The sequence below is a fragment of the Mus caroli genome, chromosome 15, assembly GCF_900094665.2.
Source record: "Mus caroli chromosome 15, CAROLI_EIJ_v1.1, whole genome shotgun sequence".
Classification (NCBI taxonomy): Eukaryota; Metazoa; Chordata; class Mammalia; order Rodentia; family Muridae; genus Mus; species Mus caroli.
Window position 1 is genome coordinate 66,485,392 of NC_034584.1, and position 19,656 is coordinate 66,505,047.

General features: G+C 47.0%; 1 protein-coding gene across 3 annotated transcripts in view; it reads right to left on the reverse strand.

Annotated features, from left to right (window-relative positions):
- Trappc9 (trafficking protein particle complex 9) overlaps window positions 1-19,656 on the reverse strand; it is a 481,588-nt gene that overhangs the window by 333,832 nt on the left and 128,100 nt on the right. For all 3 annotated transcript variants that reach the window (XM_029469729.1, XM_021182812.2, XM_029469728.1), the window contains one exon: window positions 8,881-9,033. In XM_029469729.1, coding sequence (XP_029325589.1) covers window positions 8,881-9,033 — 153 coding nt within the window. The remainder of the gene's footprint in view (window positions 1-8,880; window positions 9,034-19,656) is intronic.

Genomic DNA, 19,656 nt, shown 5'->3' on the forward strand with positions numbered 1-19,656 from the left:
GACCTGCCCATCACTCATTTGCTTGTTTGAAGGCAGGTTTGTTTCGCTGTCCAGCCCAGGCTGGACTGAAATGCACCATAGAGTGGACTTGCATGGAACCTACAGAGACCTGTATGCCTCTGCCTTCCATGCCCAGTTTTGTTGTAATTGCTCATAAGAGAACAGTTCTGTGGGGTTAAGTGTTCACAACAGGTGTTGCCATTACTGCCTTCCTGTCCACTGTTCACAACAGGTGTTGCCATGACTGCCTTCCCTGTCCACTGTTCACAACAGGGGGTTGCCATGACTGCCTTCCCTGTCCACTGTTCAAGAACAAGGTGTTGCCATGACTACCTTCCTTGTCCACTGTTCACAACAGGTGTTGCCATCACTGCCTTCCTTGCCCACAGTTTCATCAATCCTCTGGACAATGCACATGAGGAAGTCTGCTCACATGACAGCAGGGTGTCCACGATCCTGGACTGTGTGCTACATCCCAGTGGTGTATTTAATGGTATTCCTGTCAGGAGTCAAGGGCGGAGAACTTGCAGCAGCAGCCTCAGCTGTGTGACCTAGGAACAATGGTGTCTCACGGTGTGGCTACATCTTACACTGTCATGTGGGCAGTCTCCACCGAGTCATGTCCTAGGAACTGCAAAAAATGAACTCTCTACCCCATTTTCAATGGGTAGCTGGGATACTTCTACCAGGAGAAAGCCACCTCAGCAGCTGTCAGGTTCTCCAGAGTCAGAGAGAAGAGGAAGGGAGAGTACGTTTCATTAATCATCACCTTCAAAATACCATTCTCCAATGGTGAACAGCTCCCTCCTGGAGCGCTAGTAGAACCTGCCCACTGAAACACAGGGATCAGGCTGCCGACTTCTGGGTGCCAGCAGGCCTCTTAGGACACTCTCTGGCCCCACATCAGTGCTGGTCCCCCCCCCCCATCACTTCCTTACTCTAGGTTTCCACTTCCTGTTCCTGACCCAGAAGTAGCCACTTATCTAAGAAGCACCGCCCTGAGCAGGAAGGGTGCCGAACACCACGCCTTAGCAGAAGCATGATCCACTGCTGCAGAGCTGGCCAGTTGCTAGGCCCTGGCTGAGCACAGGGCTGGGAGGTAGATGAGTGATGAAAGATTAGCTTTGTTTTAGTAGCTCATGATTTCTTAGTGATACTTTTAATTCAAACTGTAGGCGGTAAGACTGTTGAGCTCATATCCTTATACCTATTGCCTTCTATTTTCCACAGGAGAATCCTAGTTCAAGGCCAGATTCCAGTGATGGGGATAAAGAGACATGAGCGGATAGGGAGATGCCTCAGGGGGTAAAGTGCTTGTGGCACAAGTGTGAAAAACAGAGTTTGGGTCCCCAGAACCCACTGCAGCCATGGGCATGGCAGTCTGCCGACAGTCCCAGCACATAGGTGAGAGGGAATTCCAGAATGACCCAGCTAGACAGACAGTGAAAACCGTAAGATCTAGGCTCAATGAGAAACACTATCTTAATATATAATAAAGGGCAATCAAGGAAGGCACCTCACATCAACCTTAGGCTTCTACATGGATACACATATGTGCTCCGCACACAATCACACATACACACACACACACACACAAAGAATCACGGGCTAGAGAAAGGGCTCTGTCAGTAGAGTGCTTACTGTGATAATATCTGACTTTAATCCCTAAAATTCATGTAAAAAGCCAAATCAAGTATCTCAGTTAGATTTCGGTCATGTTGACACAAACTAAAGTCATCTGGGAAGATGACACCTCAACTGAAAACATGCCCCCATCAGACTGGCCTCTAGACAAGCTTGTGGGGCATTTTCTTGACTGATGGGTAATGGAGAAGGGCTCAGATCACTCTTGCTGTATTGTCCTTGGGCAATGGTTCTGGGGTATACAAGAAAGCAAGCTGGAGCCAGTAAGAAGCACCCTCCATGGTCTCTGCTTCAGCTCCCACCTCTGGGTTCCTGTCTTGAGTTCCTACCCTGACTTCCGTTGATGGTCTGTATTCTGTGAAGTGGAATAAACCCTTTCCTCCCCAAGATTTTCTGGGGCTTTTTTTGATGGAGATTGCTTTTGTTTGTCTGTTTGTTGGTTGGTTGGCTGGTTGGTTGGTTGTTGTTTTAATGTAGATGGCTATTTTGCCTGCTTGTATGTCTGTATAACACATGCATCCTTAGAGCCTATAGATGCCAGATGAGGGCATCAGATCCCCTAGACCTGGATTTACTGATGGTAAGTGAGCCACCATATGGGTGCTGGGAATTGAGCCGGGGTCCATAAGAACAGTTAGTGCTCTTAACTGCTGAGCCATGTCTCCAGCCTAAGTCAGTTTTGATCAGAGTTTTATTACAGGAATAGAAACCCAGCTAAGACAGATGTATTTGTAATCTCGCTGGCCAGTCACCCTAGTCTATCTGGTATTTCAGGCCAATGAGAGACCCTACCTCAAAAAAAGGTGGATGATCCATGCACTGTGGTGCACGTCTTTATCCCAGCACTCAGGAGGCAGAGGCAGGTGGATCTCTATGAATTCAAGGCCAACCTGGTTTACTCAAGTTTCAGGCCAACAAAAGGCACACGGTGAGATCTTGTCTCAAAAAAATAAAAGCAAAGGTGGATGGCACCTCAGAAATAACACCCAAGATTATCCTCTGGCCTTCATATGAGCATACACACACACTCACAACTACTTGTGTACAGACATGTATACACATATGCACCCTCACACATATGAACATACCAAAAAAGTTAATCATTACTTTACTTCAAAATAATATACACTTAGGAATTATTAATCCCAGTGTTAACCTTAATGATATAACTACTGACATCATCTTAAAAAGTACTTGAACACAAAATATCCTCCCCCACTGCTTTTTAAACCAGCATAGTGTGTGCATACTGTTAGAGCCAATGGCCATGACACAGGACCTGTACATTCTACCTTCTAATACCTCCTGGATACACCTCCTGGGTCTGGGTTCTACTGTCTCTGTAGCTGTCTTGCCAGCCCTCCAAATCTTCAGAAGCTTTAAGAAGAAAATATTGGTAGCATAATGCTTACTTTCCTGTATCCTGGCAATTGATCTTGACTCTTGATTGTTGAGACTGGAGGACGTGGACCTGAAAATCCTGGCTTCCATTTCATTACATGAGAATCTAAAAACATGTTGTTCTATTGGGTTTGGGCAGATTCTGCCCCTGTCAAAAACTGCAGTGATAATCAGATCTCTATTATTTCATAAATCACTTAGCATTTTGGCTTGAAGTCTAGTAATTGTGTTAGAGTGTCTCGGGCTCCCTGGGTCAGTGTCCTCATGCATACAGTGTACTGTCCAATAGAGATGTCAAGGATTTACTTTCACTTGAGGAAGTTTTCTTGAAATCTAGTTAACAGGCTGTGGCCTTCTGCTCTGTGTCTCATGGTGACCCACGAGGATGTGTGTGTGTGCAGGTGATGCCCGTGCACACTGGGTCTTCTTCATCTTCTCTCATTTCCCCTTCTCAGACTTCTTCAGTTTTCCTCCCTTTTGTCTTCTGAGTCCCCGTCATTCACCCAAGACCAAAAGCTTTGCTTGAGTTTTGAGTTCCCTCCTACGTTCTTTCCATCCCAATGCTGAGATTTTCCCAACTTGGAATTAATGTTCCTCTACAACTTGAATTGTTTCTTGGTTTCTTTTGACTAATTTGAAAGGACTTTATAAATCTTCTTCACTGTGCACCCCAGCACCCTGTGAGAGGTTCTGGCATGTTCTGCTCCCTGGGGTTCCTCTGTCACACTGTTGGCTATCTTTACTGAGCTAGCTGACAGTGACCATTAGGAGAGGTGGCTCCAAGCTGCCCTGACTTTGAAAACCATACATACTTTTTTTCAATGCTCTGTGGTGTTCTGGCCATGAGAGTTCACAGTTGGCATGGTGGCCACACACATGCAGCAATGTCTTCCTGTTCCTTCAGATGCTACTCCACATCAATCCCTACAGCATTTACTCAGCCGGACCCTCATTCTTAGTCTACAAGAACTAAGCACCCACATGCCCCTGGAATATACAGGAGCCCTGTACACAGCCGGTCCCAGTTGCTATTCTGGAGCTGACCAAATGAATGGCCTCGGGCTATTCAGGGATGGCTGGTCTGTCACCATCAGCTACCAAGTTCCTGTTTCCTCTTATGTGACACTGAGGCCTCTCAGCTGCCAGTGGTTTTGATGCACTTGCTCATGCTTTGGAGTCTCCACAGGACCCTGATGTTTGCTTTAACCGCACATTTTGCCTATGGGCACTTGGTTCTCCTGTATTTGTTTAGTCTCCTTTATTAGGCAACTTAAAGACAAGCAACAACTAAGACAGCTTAGCACCATCCACCCCTTCCATTGTAAACAAAACATTCCCAGGAATCAGAAGCTTCTGGTTGTTGTAAAGCACTTTCTTGTTGAAAGGTTGACTTCTCCTGCCCTGGAGGAAGAGAAATCCTGCCCGGGAATCCAGACTCAGGAGGTACTGGCTCTGAGAACGCACTTTAAAAATCAAAACATAATCAATCAAAGCAGCACTCTGCAGCAGCAACTTTTCCTCCCTGCATTTGGTCTTGTTGTTTGTTTGTTTGTTCGTTCGTTTTAAATATCAAACCTACCAAAAAGCTACAAGACAGAAATGAAGACCCTTCACCAAAAGCACTAGTGTTCAATATTCGGATGCATTTACTTTCTATACTCATATTCACAGCATCTTTTCTGCCCTGAACCATATCACAGACAGTGTGAGCACGGCTACCCCTCCCTGTAGTATTCTGAATGTGCTCCTCAGGATGCGGTTCACTCTACTGATGCTTCACTATGGCTTTCAATGCCCCTGTCACTGGCATGACAGCATTGCCTAATATGTGTGTACATCCAATTTCCCTGCTGTCTCGGAACTTGGATGCAATGAAGAATTACACAAAGCCTTTGACTATTGTGTTTCTTCAACGTCCACTGACAAGGAACAGTTTTCCTGTTTCCTTTTACAAAAATCAGGAACTGTAGTAAAACTTATAGAATTGTTGGAATTTTTAAACAGGAACAGATATGACGCACAGGGCTATAACCACAGTAACTTGGGTAGCTGAGGCAGGGGAATCACAAAGTCAAGCAGGCCTGCCTAGACAACTTAGTAAGAACCTGCCTCAACATTTTTAAAGAGAACTTTTATCACTGACTAGAGATATATTCCTCGATGAGGCAACTCTTACCTAACACACACAAGGCCCTACTACATTCAATCCCCAGTAGACCTGCCCCATCCCTCCCTCCCCCAAAAAATATGAATAACAACAACAATCACAAAGTGGGAATCCCAGCTTTCACTCATAGATCTGATCATGTTTACTAGCTATTATGCCTCTTCCCATCTCTCTGTAGCCTGCACCAAACTGTACAACATCTAGACTGCTGTAAGCTCACAAAGCTGCATCTAATTTCAGTAGCCATAGCTAACTAATGTGCTGAGCCCAGTTCCAAGTTTCTGAGACAGTCCAGTTAGGAGCCACAGGGACTCCTCGCCCAGCTCCAATGGGCAACAAAGAAGTCACTGCCACAAGCTCACGGCTGTCTCCAAACAGAGGCTGAATGATACCCAGGTAGCTTCTCAGAAATCACAGAGAGCTACGTGTCCCACTTGCTGGGTAAGGGTCTCTGCTTGTTCTATGACTGCTGTGTAAACAGCCTGAGCAGCCGCTGATGAGTATCAGCAAAAGATGTGCCCTCGTTAATAACCACGTTCCTATATCTAACTGACCAGGCACTAAGTCAGCCCGCATTTATAAACCCCTAGGAAACCATAATTCTAGTGTGTATTTAATTCTATTTTATGAGATCAAAGCAGTTTTCCCAGATGATAAATCCCAACCTACCTTAGCCTATGGTAAACAGGAATGGTCTGTGAACCAAGTAAATTCAGGAAACCAGCAAAGCACAAGGAGCCAAAGTTTCCTCCAAGAGGCCTCTCTCCTAAGTGGCGACCTGACACCAGTGGACAGTGGCAGAGGGCCACTCCAGTGCCTTACTGTGAATCTCCCATGCAAACCTCAGGTAGAAGACATTTCCTGGATACATTCCAGAGACATCTGAGAAAACATACCAGCGACAGGGAACTGAATGGAGTTTTGGGACTAAGTAACATTCACTCTGCCGAATGCCTCCCCTTGGAGAGAAAAAGTTGACTATAAATAACCTTATGTCTTATAAACAGACAAAAAGAAAGAAAAAGCCTGTCTGTCAGATTTGGCCTAGGTGGTGGTTCTAGGAATCAAGCCCATGGCTCTGTGCCCTCTGGACAAGTATTCTGCCTTGAGCTACACTGCCCAGCCCAAAGCAGGTTCTCCTGATCCCCTACATGATATCTGATGTTCACATGTCCTGATATGTTAAATCCACTGGGCTTTTTCCATTTCTAGCATATCTGATATTTATTTTCCTGTCCTTGCTAATAATGTAAAAAGACTATTACAGAGCTTCAGAGAAGGCAGTTCAACCCTGGCAGGGCAAACTTCAGGAAGGAACAATAGACTCAACTCCCAGCCAAAGTCCTTACTGCTTCCTGTGAGGCTATGGGTCACAGGGTCCTGGTGGAAGCAGTGGCCTCACAACATGAGGTACACGGCATGGTTCTCCTCTCCAGTGTGAGAGGACACATCAAGAAGATAAATGTCTGCAGTCCAGGAAGAAAACCCTCACTCACCAGGGACCAAATCTTCTGGAACTTTGACATGAACTTCTGGCTCCCCAACTATAAGAAATGTCTATGATGAATGCTGTCTATGGTATTCTGTTAAAGTGACCTGAGCCAAGACAGGGTAACAAGGTGAACTTTTATATAACAACTGTTTCAACAAAACCACAAGGCAGCTAATCTCTATATCCCTCACACATGGACTTGAGATCCCCAACAATTCCTTAAAGATGTCTTCTGGGGGACAGTCTTCACAAGAATGAACATGAAAATTACAATCTGGAACCCCACAATGAGAGGAGGGGTGGGGAAAAAGATATGTCATCCATACATACACCCTTGACCCCTCATAGCCAAGATGCAGGGCTGAAAAAGTCAAGGCCTTTGTTCCTATCCCAAAGCAAAGAGACAGAAGATGACTGAGTGACAGACAGGGTAAAGACTGAGAGCAGAAGAGTGGGGACTGTCTCTGCCTGCAGAGATGCAGCAAGGTAGGCCTGGCTGCAAGGAGATACTACTCAGCCTGCAAGGAGAATACAATGCAGGTCATGCAAAGCAGGGAGCAGGGCCACTGGGTAAGCCGGTATAACTGCAGAGGCCCTGCAGAAGCAGGCTGAATAGGTAGTTATGGGCCTAGGTCAGGAAGCTGGAGACTACTCACGGAGGGCAAGCTATGAAGGTAATTTCCCATGACAGAAGAATAAAACCCTTAACTCATCTTCTGCTTGCTCTCATCTAACACTAGGGCATTAATATGCATTGATGCTGGAAGAGACTGACCTCAAAACAGAGTCCCAGGGCTGAGGCAGTGGCTCAGTGGGTGAGAGTCTTGCAGTGTAAGCATGACAGCCTGAGTCCCAACCCCAGCATCCACAACAGAACTTTAGTTCTAGCAGTGAAGACAGAGGCAGGGGGATTCCAGAGGCTCACTGGCTAGCTAGGTTAGCTAATATGACAAGCTTCAGTTCCAATGAGAGACTCTTTCCTAGGAGACTAAGGCAGAGAGGAAAGAAAAGAGGTCACCTGAAGTCCTGCTCTGGTCTTGTACGTGCATATGTCTGTGCTTGTATGTGCATGTGTGTGTGAAGATATACACATGTGCATATACAAGCACACATACAACATTCACAGAGGGGTGAAGAGTTCATTTCCAGAGAGACAGAGACAAAAGACACTTAGGCTCTGGGCGATTGTACCTGCTAGCACCCTTGGGGCTTTGGGGCTCACGCCTTTGATTTCACCTACAGGGCCCTTCCAACTAAAGCAACCTGTATCTGAGTTACAGCCCACATCTGCAGGGTCCCAACCACTCATTCCAGTAAGAGACACTGAGAACTCTTACAGTTCCAATTCCTCGCAGTCCTAGAAATAGGGTTGTGGTCATTCATGAGTTAGGAGCTGTGGACACAGACTTCAGGCAGCCATCCAAGTTCTGGGGACAGAGTCCACCATCTCTAGTAACAGCCATGTTGTGGACTGAATATCTATGCCTTCATCTAAAATTCCCATGCTGAAGCCCTACTACCTAAAGCAACTGTACTAAAGACATGCTATAAGCAGGCAGTAAGGCCAGGACCTTCACCCAGGGGAGCAGCCTTTTTACAAAGAGGAAAGGAGCATGAGAGAGATACTCTCTCTACTACGTGTGGTCACAGGCAGAAGATGGCCATCTGTGGACCAGGAAAAGAGCCTGAAACCCTGACCTCAGGCCCCAGGTCCATAAGGACTAAGGAGCTGGTGTAAGCCACTTCACCTAGGACTGCTGCAACAGTAGCCCAGGCTGACTCATACACTCAACCAGGCCCCCAGTGTCTGGATCCAGGCTTTGTAACTCGGTTTAAGGAATCTGAACTAGCATGCCTAGCCGCTCTGAGCTCATGCTGTGAGTGATTCCCACTGTCCCAGACTGCTAGACAAGCACAGGCTCTGAGGGAACACTTTATCACAGCTACAGTTACACTGAAAACTGCAATTCTTACATTCCACACATTTCAGGTGACCTCCCTGCAAATGACAACAAAACAGTCAATGGGGCGCATTAAGAAACCATTTAGCTGAAATACACCCTCGTTACTTCAGATACACACAGTAACTCACTACTAACAGCAGTGGGGGGGGGGGGATCCAGGCAGCTGGAGCTAATGACTGGCAAGCAAATGACTGACGTGAGGGCAGGCTCACCATCACTCAGGTCCTGGAGGAGATTCTCCTGGCAAGAGAAGTCCAGCTTTGCCTTGATGTTGATGGTGAAAGTAGCCACCTTCCCGGGCTGCAGGGGGAACTGGGCCAGCGTCTCTTCCAGTTTCCAGCTCAAGAAGTCGCCGTACAACTTTTCTGCAATGAGAACACAGAATTGAGGAGGAGGATATGCTCCAGGCGGCCTGAGGCTTACCTGTCCCCCAGGAGACACAAAGGCAAAGGAAAAGCCAGCATTGCATGGTGGGTGATCAAAGGGCCAAGGCCTTCCAGAATCAGGAGACCATGAGGGGCTGCAAAGCTACGTGATATCCTGTCTCAATCAGAAAGAAAGGCAGGAGGAAGGGGAAGAAGGGACGAATGGACAGAGGGAGGGAGGAAGAAGGTAGATTAGAAAGCTCAGAGCAATACCAGGAGGACAATACCCTTTCTACTGTATTACAGCCTCTCCACTTACCTGATACTCGAACCTCACCAGCATTAAAACTGAAGCTCAAAGAATCCCCTAGGAGAACCTCAAAGAAAGTGTGTGTGTGTGTGTGTGTGTGTGTGTGTGTGTAACTTGAGGCAAGAAAGTGGAACACAAATCAATACTCAATCAAGCATGTGAGCCCTGGGCTCACATCCCTGAAATGAACCCCAACACTGGTCCCCTCGGCTCTTTGTATGAGCACAGTCACACTTCCTCTGTCACTCCCAAGATGGGGCCAGGGTTCAATTTTGTGAGGTAAAATGGAGCTATGTAACATCTCAGTACAGCAGCCTAGGACCAGGGAAGGGCTTCGGTGTGGGACACAAAGGTGGCTCCAAGTCACTACACCCGACCCACTCAGCTGACAGCGAACTGCCAGCACACAGAAATGGAAGAGATAAGGAAGATGTGGCCTCTGCTCTGGAAAGGATAAAGGCCTGATTGAGGAGTGGGGCAGAGTTGGACAGAACCAGAAGGGTTTCTAAGACTGTTCCGGAGGAGAAGCCAGCTTCCACTCAATACGAAGATTCCTGAAGAACTGCTGCTCCTGTTGAACACCAAGCAGGTTTGATAACTGACTGCTGAATTAATCAGCTACCTAGAGCTAAAATAAAACGCACTATCCTCTTTAGAGTCCCAGATTTGCAAAAACAAACAAACAAAAAAACAAAATACAAAACAGTTCTCTCAACCACCTGTCCTCTCATCAATCAAGATGAATAACTAACAGGGCAGAGGGAATACCTCAGAAAACTATAAACATGGTACTCTTCTTGTCTACTTGGGTGGCTTTTTGTTTCTTAAAAGGGTTTCCTCTGAGACCAAAGTTGTGTTTAAATGAACTATGAAGGTCCCAGGGCTTCCACACCATGCCTCAGCACTGTCTGGGGACACAGCTTGTACAAGCTGGGCAGGTGCATCCATGAAGAGGAGACCATAGAATCATGTGACCAAGTCCACGTGGTTCCTGTCCCTGCTAACTTTCATACTTCAGGCAATAGAAATGGGGATAGTCAAGCAGCTGCACAATAGGCTCCTCCCTATGTCTACTTGTTGAACCCTACACAAGGCCTGTGAAATGGTGCCTACTTCGGCCTTAAGTGGTGGTCTTCTTTCCTCATTTCAGTTTCCTGGCAGAGACACAACCCACCAAGCAAGCAAATGACCTTCTGGAAAATAACATAAAAACTCTCTCCAAGCCTAACCCCTGCATCCCCACCCCCCATCTCATTTCCTTCCGATCTGCACCCCCAGGGAGCCAGGCACACACTGTTTGTGAGGCATGTCACCCTGTCTAGAGATCAGCTTGTATTGCTGACTGCTCCAGCAGGACCCCAGAATTTGCTATTAAAATGCCAAACTAGACAAACAACACCGCCATCCTGTCCGTGTGCAAGTAGGCACTAGGCTGGATGTCATTTGTGAGTTTTGACATCTTCTGAGCAAGCACAGCTGCAGGTCCATTCTCTGTGGTCAGTCACACGGAGCTAAAACAACACAAGGTATTCAGTCAGCCAGAGCTCCGTGAGCATCTGCCTGACTCCCACGCTTAACTGTGAGCTCCTAGAGACAGGCGCCATGCGTTATTCGTGTGCTGGCACAGCAACCTCATAGAATGTAAATAAATGCCAGGCTGTTGAAGAACACATAATCAAGCAAGGAAAGTGTAGGCTGCCAGGTATGGTGGGAGCGACATGGCTAGGAACTGGAAAAGTCCTCACCCAAAAGTAATATGCACTGTACCCAGGAATGAAGGCCAGAGCTGGAGATCAAAAAAGGCATCAGGGGTCAGTCAGCCAGATTCTAAGCACGTGGATATGTTCACAGACAGACAGGTGGAGGCCTGGGTCAGACTCACATGGGGCCCCCGTGACCAGCATGAGCCAAGGTGGGGAGACACTGCTTGACACAGGTTTGTGGAGGAGCTGGGTAAGAAGAGGAAATGGTGAACAGAGAACAGACAGGTACCCAGCAGAGACGACAGAAAAGGCAAGAGTGAGAATTCCCTATGGCCTCTGTTCCTGGCCTCTGCTTTTGTGGATAGGCTGTGCTGCACACAGTCCAGTGTGCTGCCACGCTCCAAGCTCCCTGGGGACCCCTACTTGCTGCCACCCTGCTCCTTAAAGCACTGTCTAAAACACGGCACCAGGTAAAGATATATATGTAAACCAGAAAAACAAAAACAGGTCTGCAGCAAGTAACAGGTAAATAAAAAAATTTTAAAAATTTAAAAAAAAAGTCCCTGGGTTAAAAAAAAGCAAAAGCAAGGTATAATGGTTCACACTAAGACACCCCATCCCACTCCACCCCACCCTGGGCATAGGAGGCTGAGAGCAGCAGGAGGATTGCCAAATGAGGCTAGCCTGGACTACATCATGAGTTCTAGGCTAGCCTGGATAACAGAAAAAGAGCATGTCTCAAAAATAATAAGAAAGAAAGAAGGTGTTGGAGTGTAGCCTAGGGTTAGAGCACTTTCCTGACAGACACAAGGTCCTGGGTCCAACACCTAGCAACAGACACACACACACACACACACACACACACACACACANANAGAGAGAGAGAGAGAGAGAGAGAGAGAGAGAGAGAGAGAGAGAGAGAGAGAATGAATAGGAAGCAGAATGAACAGAAATGTGTGTAGCTCAGTGATAGCATGCACGCTTAGCATGGTCAAGGGTCTAAGTTTGATCCTTAACACCATAAAATGACAACTGAGTGCTGGGCTAAGAGATGCTCAGGAAGGCAGCAAACCAAGTGTTTCATAAGATAGCAGTGGCAGCAGCAGCGGCAGCAGCCTGCAGGAAGCGCTGCTGTTTCCCGAGCACTTGACAAGTGTCGGGGCTGTGCACAGATGTGCCTGCTGCCTCCTGTGTGTCACCACAAGCAGAAGAGTGGCACAGAACCATCTCAAATGTGAGCAAAGGCTGCCATCAAAGCAAGAAACGCGGTGCGGTGAGCCAGCCCCTAAACAGCAAGGCCGCTTGAAACCCAAGTAGATGAGCCTATGTAGGCTGTAATGTCCACTAAGGCTAGTCTGACCTTGGAGCCTTCCCACTTGTTCACACTGTGCCATGGGAGCCTGCTCTCAGCAACACATCTACCCATAAGAAGCAAACACGCAGGGCCCTCCTCACTTCCCGTGACTCTGGGCTCTCTGACGACACAAAGCAGAAACCAGTCTACAATATTGATTTTTTTTTTTTAAACTCTCACCCTGCAAGGCCATAATGTTAAAAACAGTAATTATATAAAAATAGCATAACGACTCAGAAGCAGGCTGGGCCCAAAAGACAGGAAATCAGTGGGGTGACTGACGTCTGTATGGTGCATTGCCAGCTCATTACTGGACTCCTGGGTCCTGTGACTGCTCTGGCCCCAGGTTCCATGTGGACAGGAACAGGGGTCGGGGAGGGCTGCCCGCTCCACTCCCTAGCAGAGGAGCTGTTCTTCTCTACGTCCCACTGCTACTGTTTCAAGGCTCCACCACCCACGTGGTCTTACATACCCAGAAGCATTCAACTTCACTATGCTACAAATGTACTTTCTAAGGACAAGGAGGAAGGCCCACCATCTTAGGAAGAAGAGCTGGAGCCAGAAAGCCTATACAAATACCTGCCTTCTTCAAGTGTGGCACACACAATGGTTTTTTTGAAGTCAGCTTGACAAACCCTTGTGTGAGTTACTAGACCTGGTAGACCATGGGGCTGGCTGACTTTATGCATTCTAAGCCAGCAAAGCAGTGGTCACTGCTTGCCTGAGAGGTACCAGGCAAGGCTCCAGCTACTCCTGAGATGTGGGCATCTGCTCTGGAAGTTTGAGAAGAGAGAGCACCCAGAGGAGATCACTATGCCGCCTTGCTGAACACAGGACAGGTCAAGCAGAGGAAAGTGAGTAGCAGCGACAACAGTGGGAGAGTGCACAGGCTGGACTGTCACCCACACGCTCCAACAGGGGATAGTACAGGGAGAGCAGAGTGTCACCAACCGCTCATGCCCCGCACAACTTAAGGCCAATAACCAAGTTCCATGAGAAGCCCTGCGTGCAGCCCAGCCCTTCCTTACCAAGCACGTGGCTTATCTGAGAGATGTCTTACTGCAGTACTGACTTCTGTATTAGGTTCTGGAGATTAAGGAATGACACATTCAAGTAACGAGCAAACCCATGGGAAGGGAACAGCTGACTTCCTGCCAGTGCCAAGTGATGAAAGTATTTCTAAGACAGAGCTCAGGTGTAATTCGAAGTGAAAAGAAGGCTCTGTGGCCGCAGCAACACAGAAGCTGAACGGCCCAGGCATCGGAGCTGGCGCGGATTTCACGCTCTACAAGTCTGCCTCTCTGTTCTCATCTCTTCCCTGCATTGCTGGCTGCAGAATGCAATGACCACAGGGGTTTTTCAAAATCCAACAGGGTGGTCTGCATTCTAGGAACACCACCGATGAGAATCAGTAACATAGTCTGTGCCCCTTGCCGCTCCCCGCAGCAGTGTCTGGGATGGTGGTAACCATGTCAAGTCTGATGACACTTAGTGTCATCAGTGAAGCCGGAGATTTCACACTGAGAACGGAATGGACGCTGCTTTAAACCTACACCATCTGAGAAGGTTCTCATTGCAGGAACATTGCACTGTGCATGTAAGAAAAGCAAGGGACACACAGCATCTCACCCACCAAAGCCCAGCAGAGACGTCACTTTCTGATAAAACACTCACCTCTCAGCAAGCATGTAAACTGCAGCCGTCGGCATGACAGAAGTGATGGATATGATTTTTAAAAAGCAATCTGTTGGATATAGTTTTTTGTTGTTGTTGTTGTAGTTTTGTAGGGTTTTTTTGGGAGGGGGTGTTGTTGTTTTCTTGGGGGGGGGTTGGGTTGGGTTGGTTTTTTTCAAGACAGGGTTTCTCTGTGTAGCCCTGGCTGTCCTGGAACTCACTCTGTAGATCAGGCTGGCCTTGAACTCAGAAATCTGCCTGCCTCTGCCTCCCAAGTGCTGGGATTAAAGGTGTGTGCCACCACCGCCCAGCAGATGTAGTCTTTTAAATTTCTTCTGTGAAGGTCAATTTTTAAACTCCCATAAGCAGGTGTCCTTATACTCGTAAACTAAAGAATGTTAATGGTCACCTGGATGGCATGGCCAAGCAGTCATAAGAAAGTAGAAGAGACCGTCCAGTTCTGCTTTGCCCGGGAGTGCCATCAGTTTGTACCTGTGGTGTTTAGTGAGTGTCACAGGAATTATACACGGATGATTAATTAACACAAATCAACACAGCAGAGCTTCAAAGCTTGGGAAGGGTGACATTAGGTATAAGCACATTTGGGTTCAGTATAAGTGAACTGATACGTTTATTAACTTTTGACTGTTTAAAATGTTACAGGAAACTAAGGCATCTTCATATTTATGATTAAAAGCATCAGATGTGATGTCAGGAGATGGCACGAGGCCAGTGGAGGTGTCTCTGACAAGATATTTCTCAAAATTCATACACTACGTTTCCTTACTGTTAAAAGTAAGTATCTGCAGAACCTGGCGTCCGGGTTTTCTGTTTTGTCCATGAGTCTAAGTGATAAGCATGGATCATCCCTGAATTTAAACTAAATTCTGCCTTTTGACTGTCTTAGTAACTACTTCTGAATTACAAACATATGTTGCTTGACACAGTTTGATATACTATTTACTCTTTGCTTAACAGAGCAAATATATTAAAATAATGTTGAACATTAGCAGGTATTTTCACATATCTGACTTGGGTGCTCAAGCACCTACATGGGAACTAGAAACTGGCCTCTACTTTTAAATAATTTGTTATGAAACTTGGCAATGAAAATAAATCGTTTGGTGATGTTTAAAATAATAAATCAATTCAAAGAGTGAGGAAACTGTGCCGGGGAGATGACTCTATGAGTGAAACACATGCTGCAAAGCATGTGGACCTCCATCCAAATCTGCAGAACCCATGGAAAGCCAGGCATTGTGGCATGTGTGTATATAACCCCCGGTGCTCCTGCAAAATGGTGGGAGTCAGGCATGGAGGTAGGAGGCAGGCACAGAGGTAGGAGGCAGGCATAGAGGTGGGAGGCAGGCAGAGGTAGGAGGCAGGCACAGAGGTAGGAGGCAGGCACAGAGGTAGGAGGCAGGCACAGAGGTAGGAGGCAGGCACAGAGAGGAGACACAGGCACTGGAGAATCCTTAGAAGTTCACAGGCCAGCTGGTACAGTGTACTTACAACAGCAGACAGTGTAAGAGTGGAAGGAAGGTTAGAACCAACACTTGGGGTTGTCCTCTGACTTCCACATCTGTGTCCACATGAACACACACCCATACACACATAAGCCATAAATACATACATATACACATTATATGTACACAAAAATAAGATTTATTTTAATTGAAAACCTGGGCCCTGTAGATAGGCTCAGTGGTCAAGAGCACTTGTTGTTTTGCAGAGGATGAGGGTTTGAGTACCAGCACCAGTACCAGGTTGCTTACAACTGCCTATGACTCCAGCTCCAGGGAACCTGCCTCCCTTCTGGCCTCCATAGGTACCAACACACTACACATCCATACACACACACACACACACACACACACACACACACACAAATGAATTTTAATGCAAAAAAAGAAAAGCTGGCTAGGATGTGTACTCGTGTGCTATGTTCACACCTCTTTTTTGTTTTGTTTTGTTCTACAGTTTGTGGTGCTGGGAATCAAACGCATGGAGCCACAACCGTGATCTACATCAACCTTGTATATGTGTGTATTATGAGCATTCTTACACCACCTGTGGGAAAATAAGTACATTTTCCTGATTTTGTCTGCATCACAATGAACGCTGTGGTTTAAGCAAAGGCAGTAGTTTACACCTTTGACAACCTAGAAAGATTCTGTGACAAGTGAGTTGGGATCAGAAGGGTGTACCCAGAAGCAAGATAACTCTTGTCTTCAAACAGGGTGGCTATGCTACATCTGTATGGTAGGAACCTGTGAACAAGGACCCTAGACCGGTTAAAGCCCAAAAGACAGACTAGGTCCAAATAAGGTTACCCAGCCCTTATATCACTGACTGTTACCACACACCCGAGAACCAAAAGGCCTTTTTCATGGGGCTTGTGATGCACATCTCAGGACAGGAGAGCCAAGAACAGAAAGACAGCACACAAGGCTAATGACTGGAGGCCGTGGTGTGAATGGGCTCCCTGTTACCTTCCCACATCAGAGACAAACAAAAGCAGACCAAAGGCCTGCAGGCAGGCTCCTCCAAGTGCTAGCTAGCTCCAGGTAGGCAAGTGTGGGCCTTCAAAGACAAAGGGTATGAAAAGGAATTAAGGCAAACAGGAGTGCGAGTGCTGTGTATGTTCCCTCTGGCCTGCCTCCTGAAGGCTTGCCAGCAGGACTCATGGTCCCCAGGATAGCCCACCTACATGCTCATAGTCCCCAGGATAGCCCACCCCTACTTTCTCACACTTACTGTCACTGTATACCAGCTCTTGTGTACTGAGGCCACAGCAGTGAAAGCCCCAATCCTTACCCTGACCTGAAGATCTCTGTGGTGGCCCTGAACATGACAAGCCACTTATCTGCTCCTGGGATAAGGGGGACAGGAATGGCTTTGCTACTCTTAAGGAAGAGAATAAAGCTACCTCAGAGCAGGGAAAGTAGCATGGGAACCCAGAGAAGGCGAAAGATCACTTGGACATTAAAGAAGCAGACTTCCAATAAAGGCAGCACGCCTGCAGGAACAGAGGCTTCTTATTAGGCACGGCTGAGTCTCAGCCCCCAGCACCGCTCAACCAACTCCTAGCTCCAGGCTACAGCCAGTTCCTCATCTCCTCACGTCAGGCAGGTCATCTGTTGGTGCTGAAAGCTCCCCCCACCCCCACACACACGCTGCAGAACACAGGCCGCAGGGACTGTTCCCTCTGTATATTTTGAAAGCAGATGGCCTGTTTTCATTAATTTAATTCTACATGTAAATGTACCGCTGCATGGGACAGTAATTAAAAAATGAATGATGACTTTAATCTTTCAGTTGTAACTGCTTTGCTTCGGAAATGGTTACAGGATGCCCGGCACTACACGTCTACACGTCTTCCTCCCTTGTGATAAGGAACAAGGCCAGCAGAGCTGAGACTAGGGCCTTGAAAAGCATCCACATGTCTATGGAATTCTGAAGCGAAACTCACTTTATTCTGACTTTGGAAATTAAAAGTCGAGTGTTGGAGAGGTGGTGCAGCAGTCAGGAGCACCGGCTGCTCTTGCAGAGCATCTGGGTTCAGTTTCCAGCACCCACACACACACTCACAACAGTCCATAATCCCAATTCCAGACAATAGGGGAAGACCTACAACCCCCTTCTGAACGCCATGGGCACCAGGCATACACATGGTACACAGATATGCATGCAATATCCAATCCCTCAAAAATAAAAAAAATAAAATAAAATAATTTAAAACCTAGTTGCTGACTTTTGTTTGTTTGTTTTTACTCTTTTATTTGGATGATAGGTTAGTTTTGTCTTTCGGTTTTTGGTTGGTTGGTTGGTTTTGGGGTTTTTGGGTTTTAGAGTGGTTGGGGGGGAGGTGTTATTTATTATTCACTTTACATCCTGACCACTGCCCCTACTTCCAGTCACTCCCTACCACAATCTCTCCCCAACTCTCTCCCCTTCTCCTCTGAGGGGGTGGAGGCCCCCTCCCAGGATATGCCCCCCCCACCTCCCTAGCACATCAAGTCTCTGTGGGACAAGGCAAATCCTCTCCCACTGAGGCCAGACAAGGCAGCACAACTAGAAGAACGTATCCCACAGACAGGTGATAGCTTTTGGGATAGTCCCCGCTCCAGCTGTTCAGGACCTACATGAAAACCAAGTAGCACAGATGTTACCTCTGTGGAGAACCTAAGTCCAGCCCATCTATGCTGTTTGGTTGGTGGTTTGGTCTCTGAGAGCACCAAGGGTCCAGATTAGTTGACTCTTTTGGTCATCCTGTGGAGTTCCTATCTCCCTTGGGGACCTCAACCATTCTAACTCTTCCATAAGAGTGCCCCAGCTCTATCCACTGTTTGGCTGTGGGTCTCTACACGGGTTTTGAGATACTCATGGCCCAGGTGGAAACAAAGAGTCAGCCAATAGTATGTACTCTCAGACAACAGGGGAAGACCTAACCCCCCAGTATTGGGAAGGTTTTCGGAGGAGTGCTGATTGGGCTGAAACCCCAAAGTGAAGTGACTGAGCAGAAGAGGTAGAGAAGACAGCCAGCAGAGCTGAGTCTAGGAGAAGAACAGCCGATTCAACAGCTTAAAGGGCTAAGTGTAATGGGCAGAACAGGGAATTGTGGGCTTAGGGGTGGGCATCCTTGTTTGTTGTTTATTTTTTGGATGTTTTTTGAGACAGGGTCTCATCACATAGCTCTGGCTATCTTGGAACTCACTATGTAGACCAAGCTGGCCTAGAAATCACAGCGATCCACCTGCCTCTGCCTCCCAACTGCTGGGATTAAAGACGAGCACCACCATACCTGGCCAAGGATTGTATTCTTAGCCACAGCCAATATTTCCTTTGAAAGGGAGAGACACACAAGGGCTGTGCTTCAGAAAGAACCTGGGATCCAAGTAAAAACAGTCACATGATTATCACTTGGGTTTATTTTAGGAAAGAAAAAAATATTTCTAGTTTCAAATTGGAACGATAAGGTAGATTGCGAGTGATATAAAATGTTTCATCATAGAAGACCCTATTCCTGAAGACACCACATACCTGAGTCATAAAACACAAAGAAATCTATCTGGTGCTGACCTGAGAGCTTCATCCCTGCTGGCTAGCTTTCACGATGAAAGATGCTGTACGCATTATCAGAGGAGAAAAGAGACCAATCTGACGCAGCTATGAACCTTTTAAGCTACAGCAACGGTGGGCCTTACTGAGGCAAGGCCGTTAGTGAAACACTGGCATCAGTGTCACAGACGCAACCAAACACTTTATGATTGGATTTAAGACCTGTTCCACAAGAGGAAACCCATACATGTCACCACTGTCAGGGCCAAGAAACTACGGTTGGACAGGGCAGAGACCCTAGGGGAGGACCTAATACTATTATTCTGCTAACTGGACATAATGTTAAACAGACTCCTAAAGGCTTATGGTTACACTTATAGATGAGGGTGCCTCTCAATCCTCAACAGAGAAGCAAATGGTATGAAGAAANAAGCTGGAGTAGCCATTCTAATATCTGATAAGATTGACTTCCAACCCAAAGTCATCAAAAAAGACAGGGAGGGGCACTTCATACTCATCAA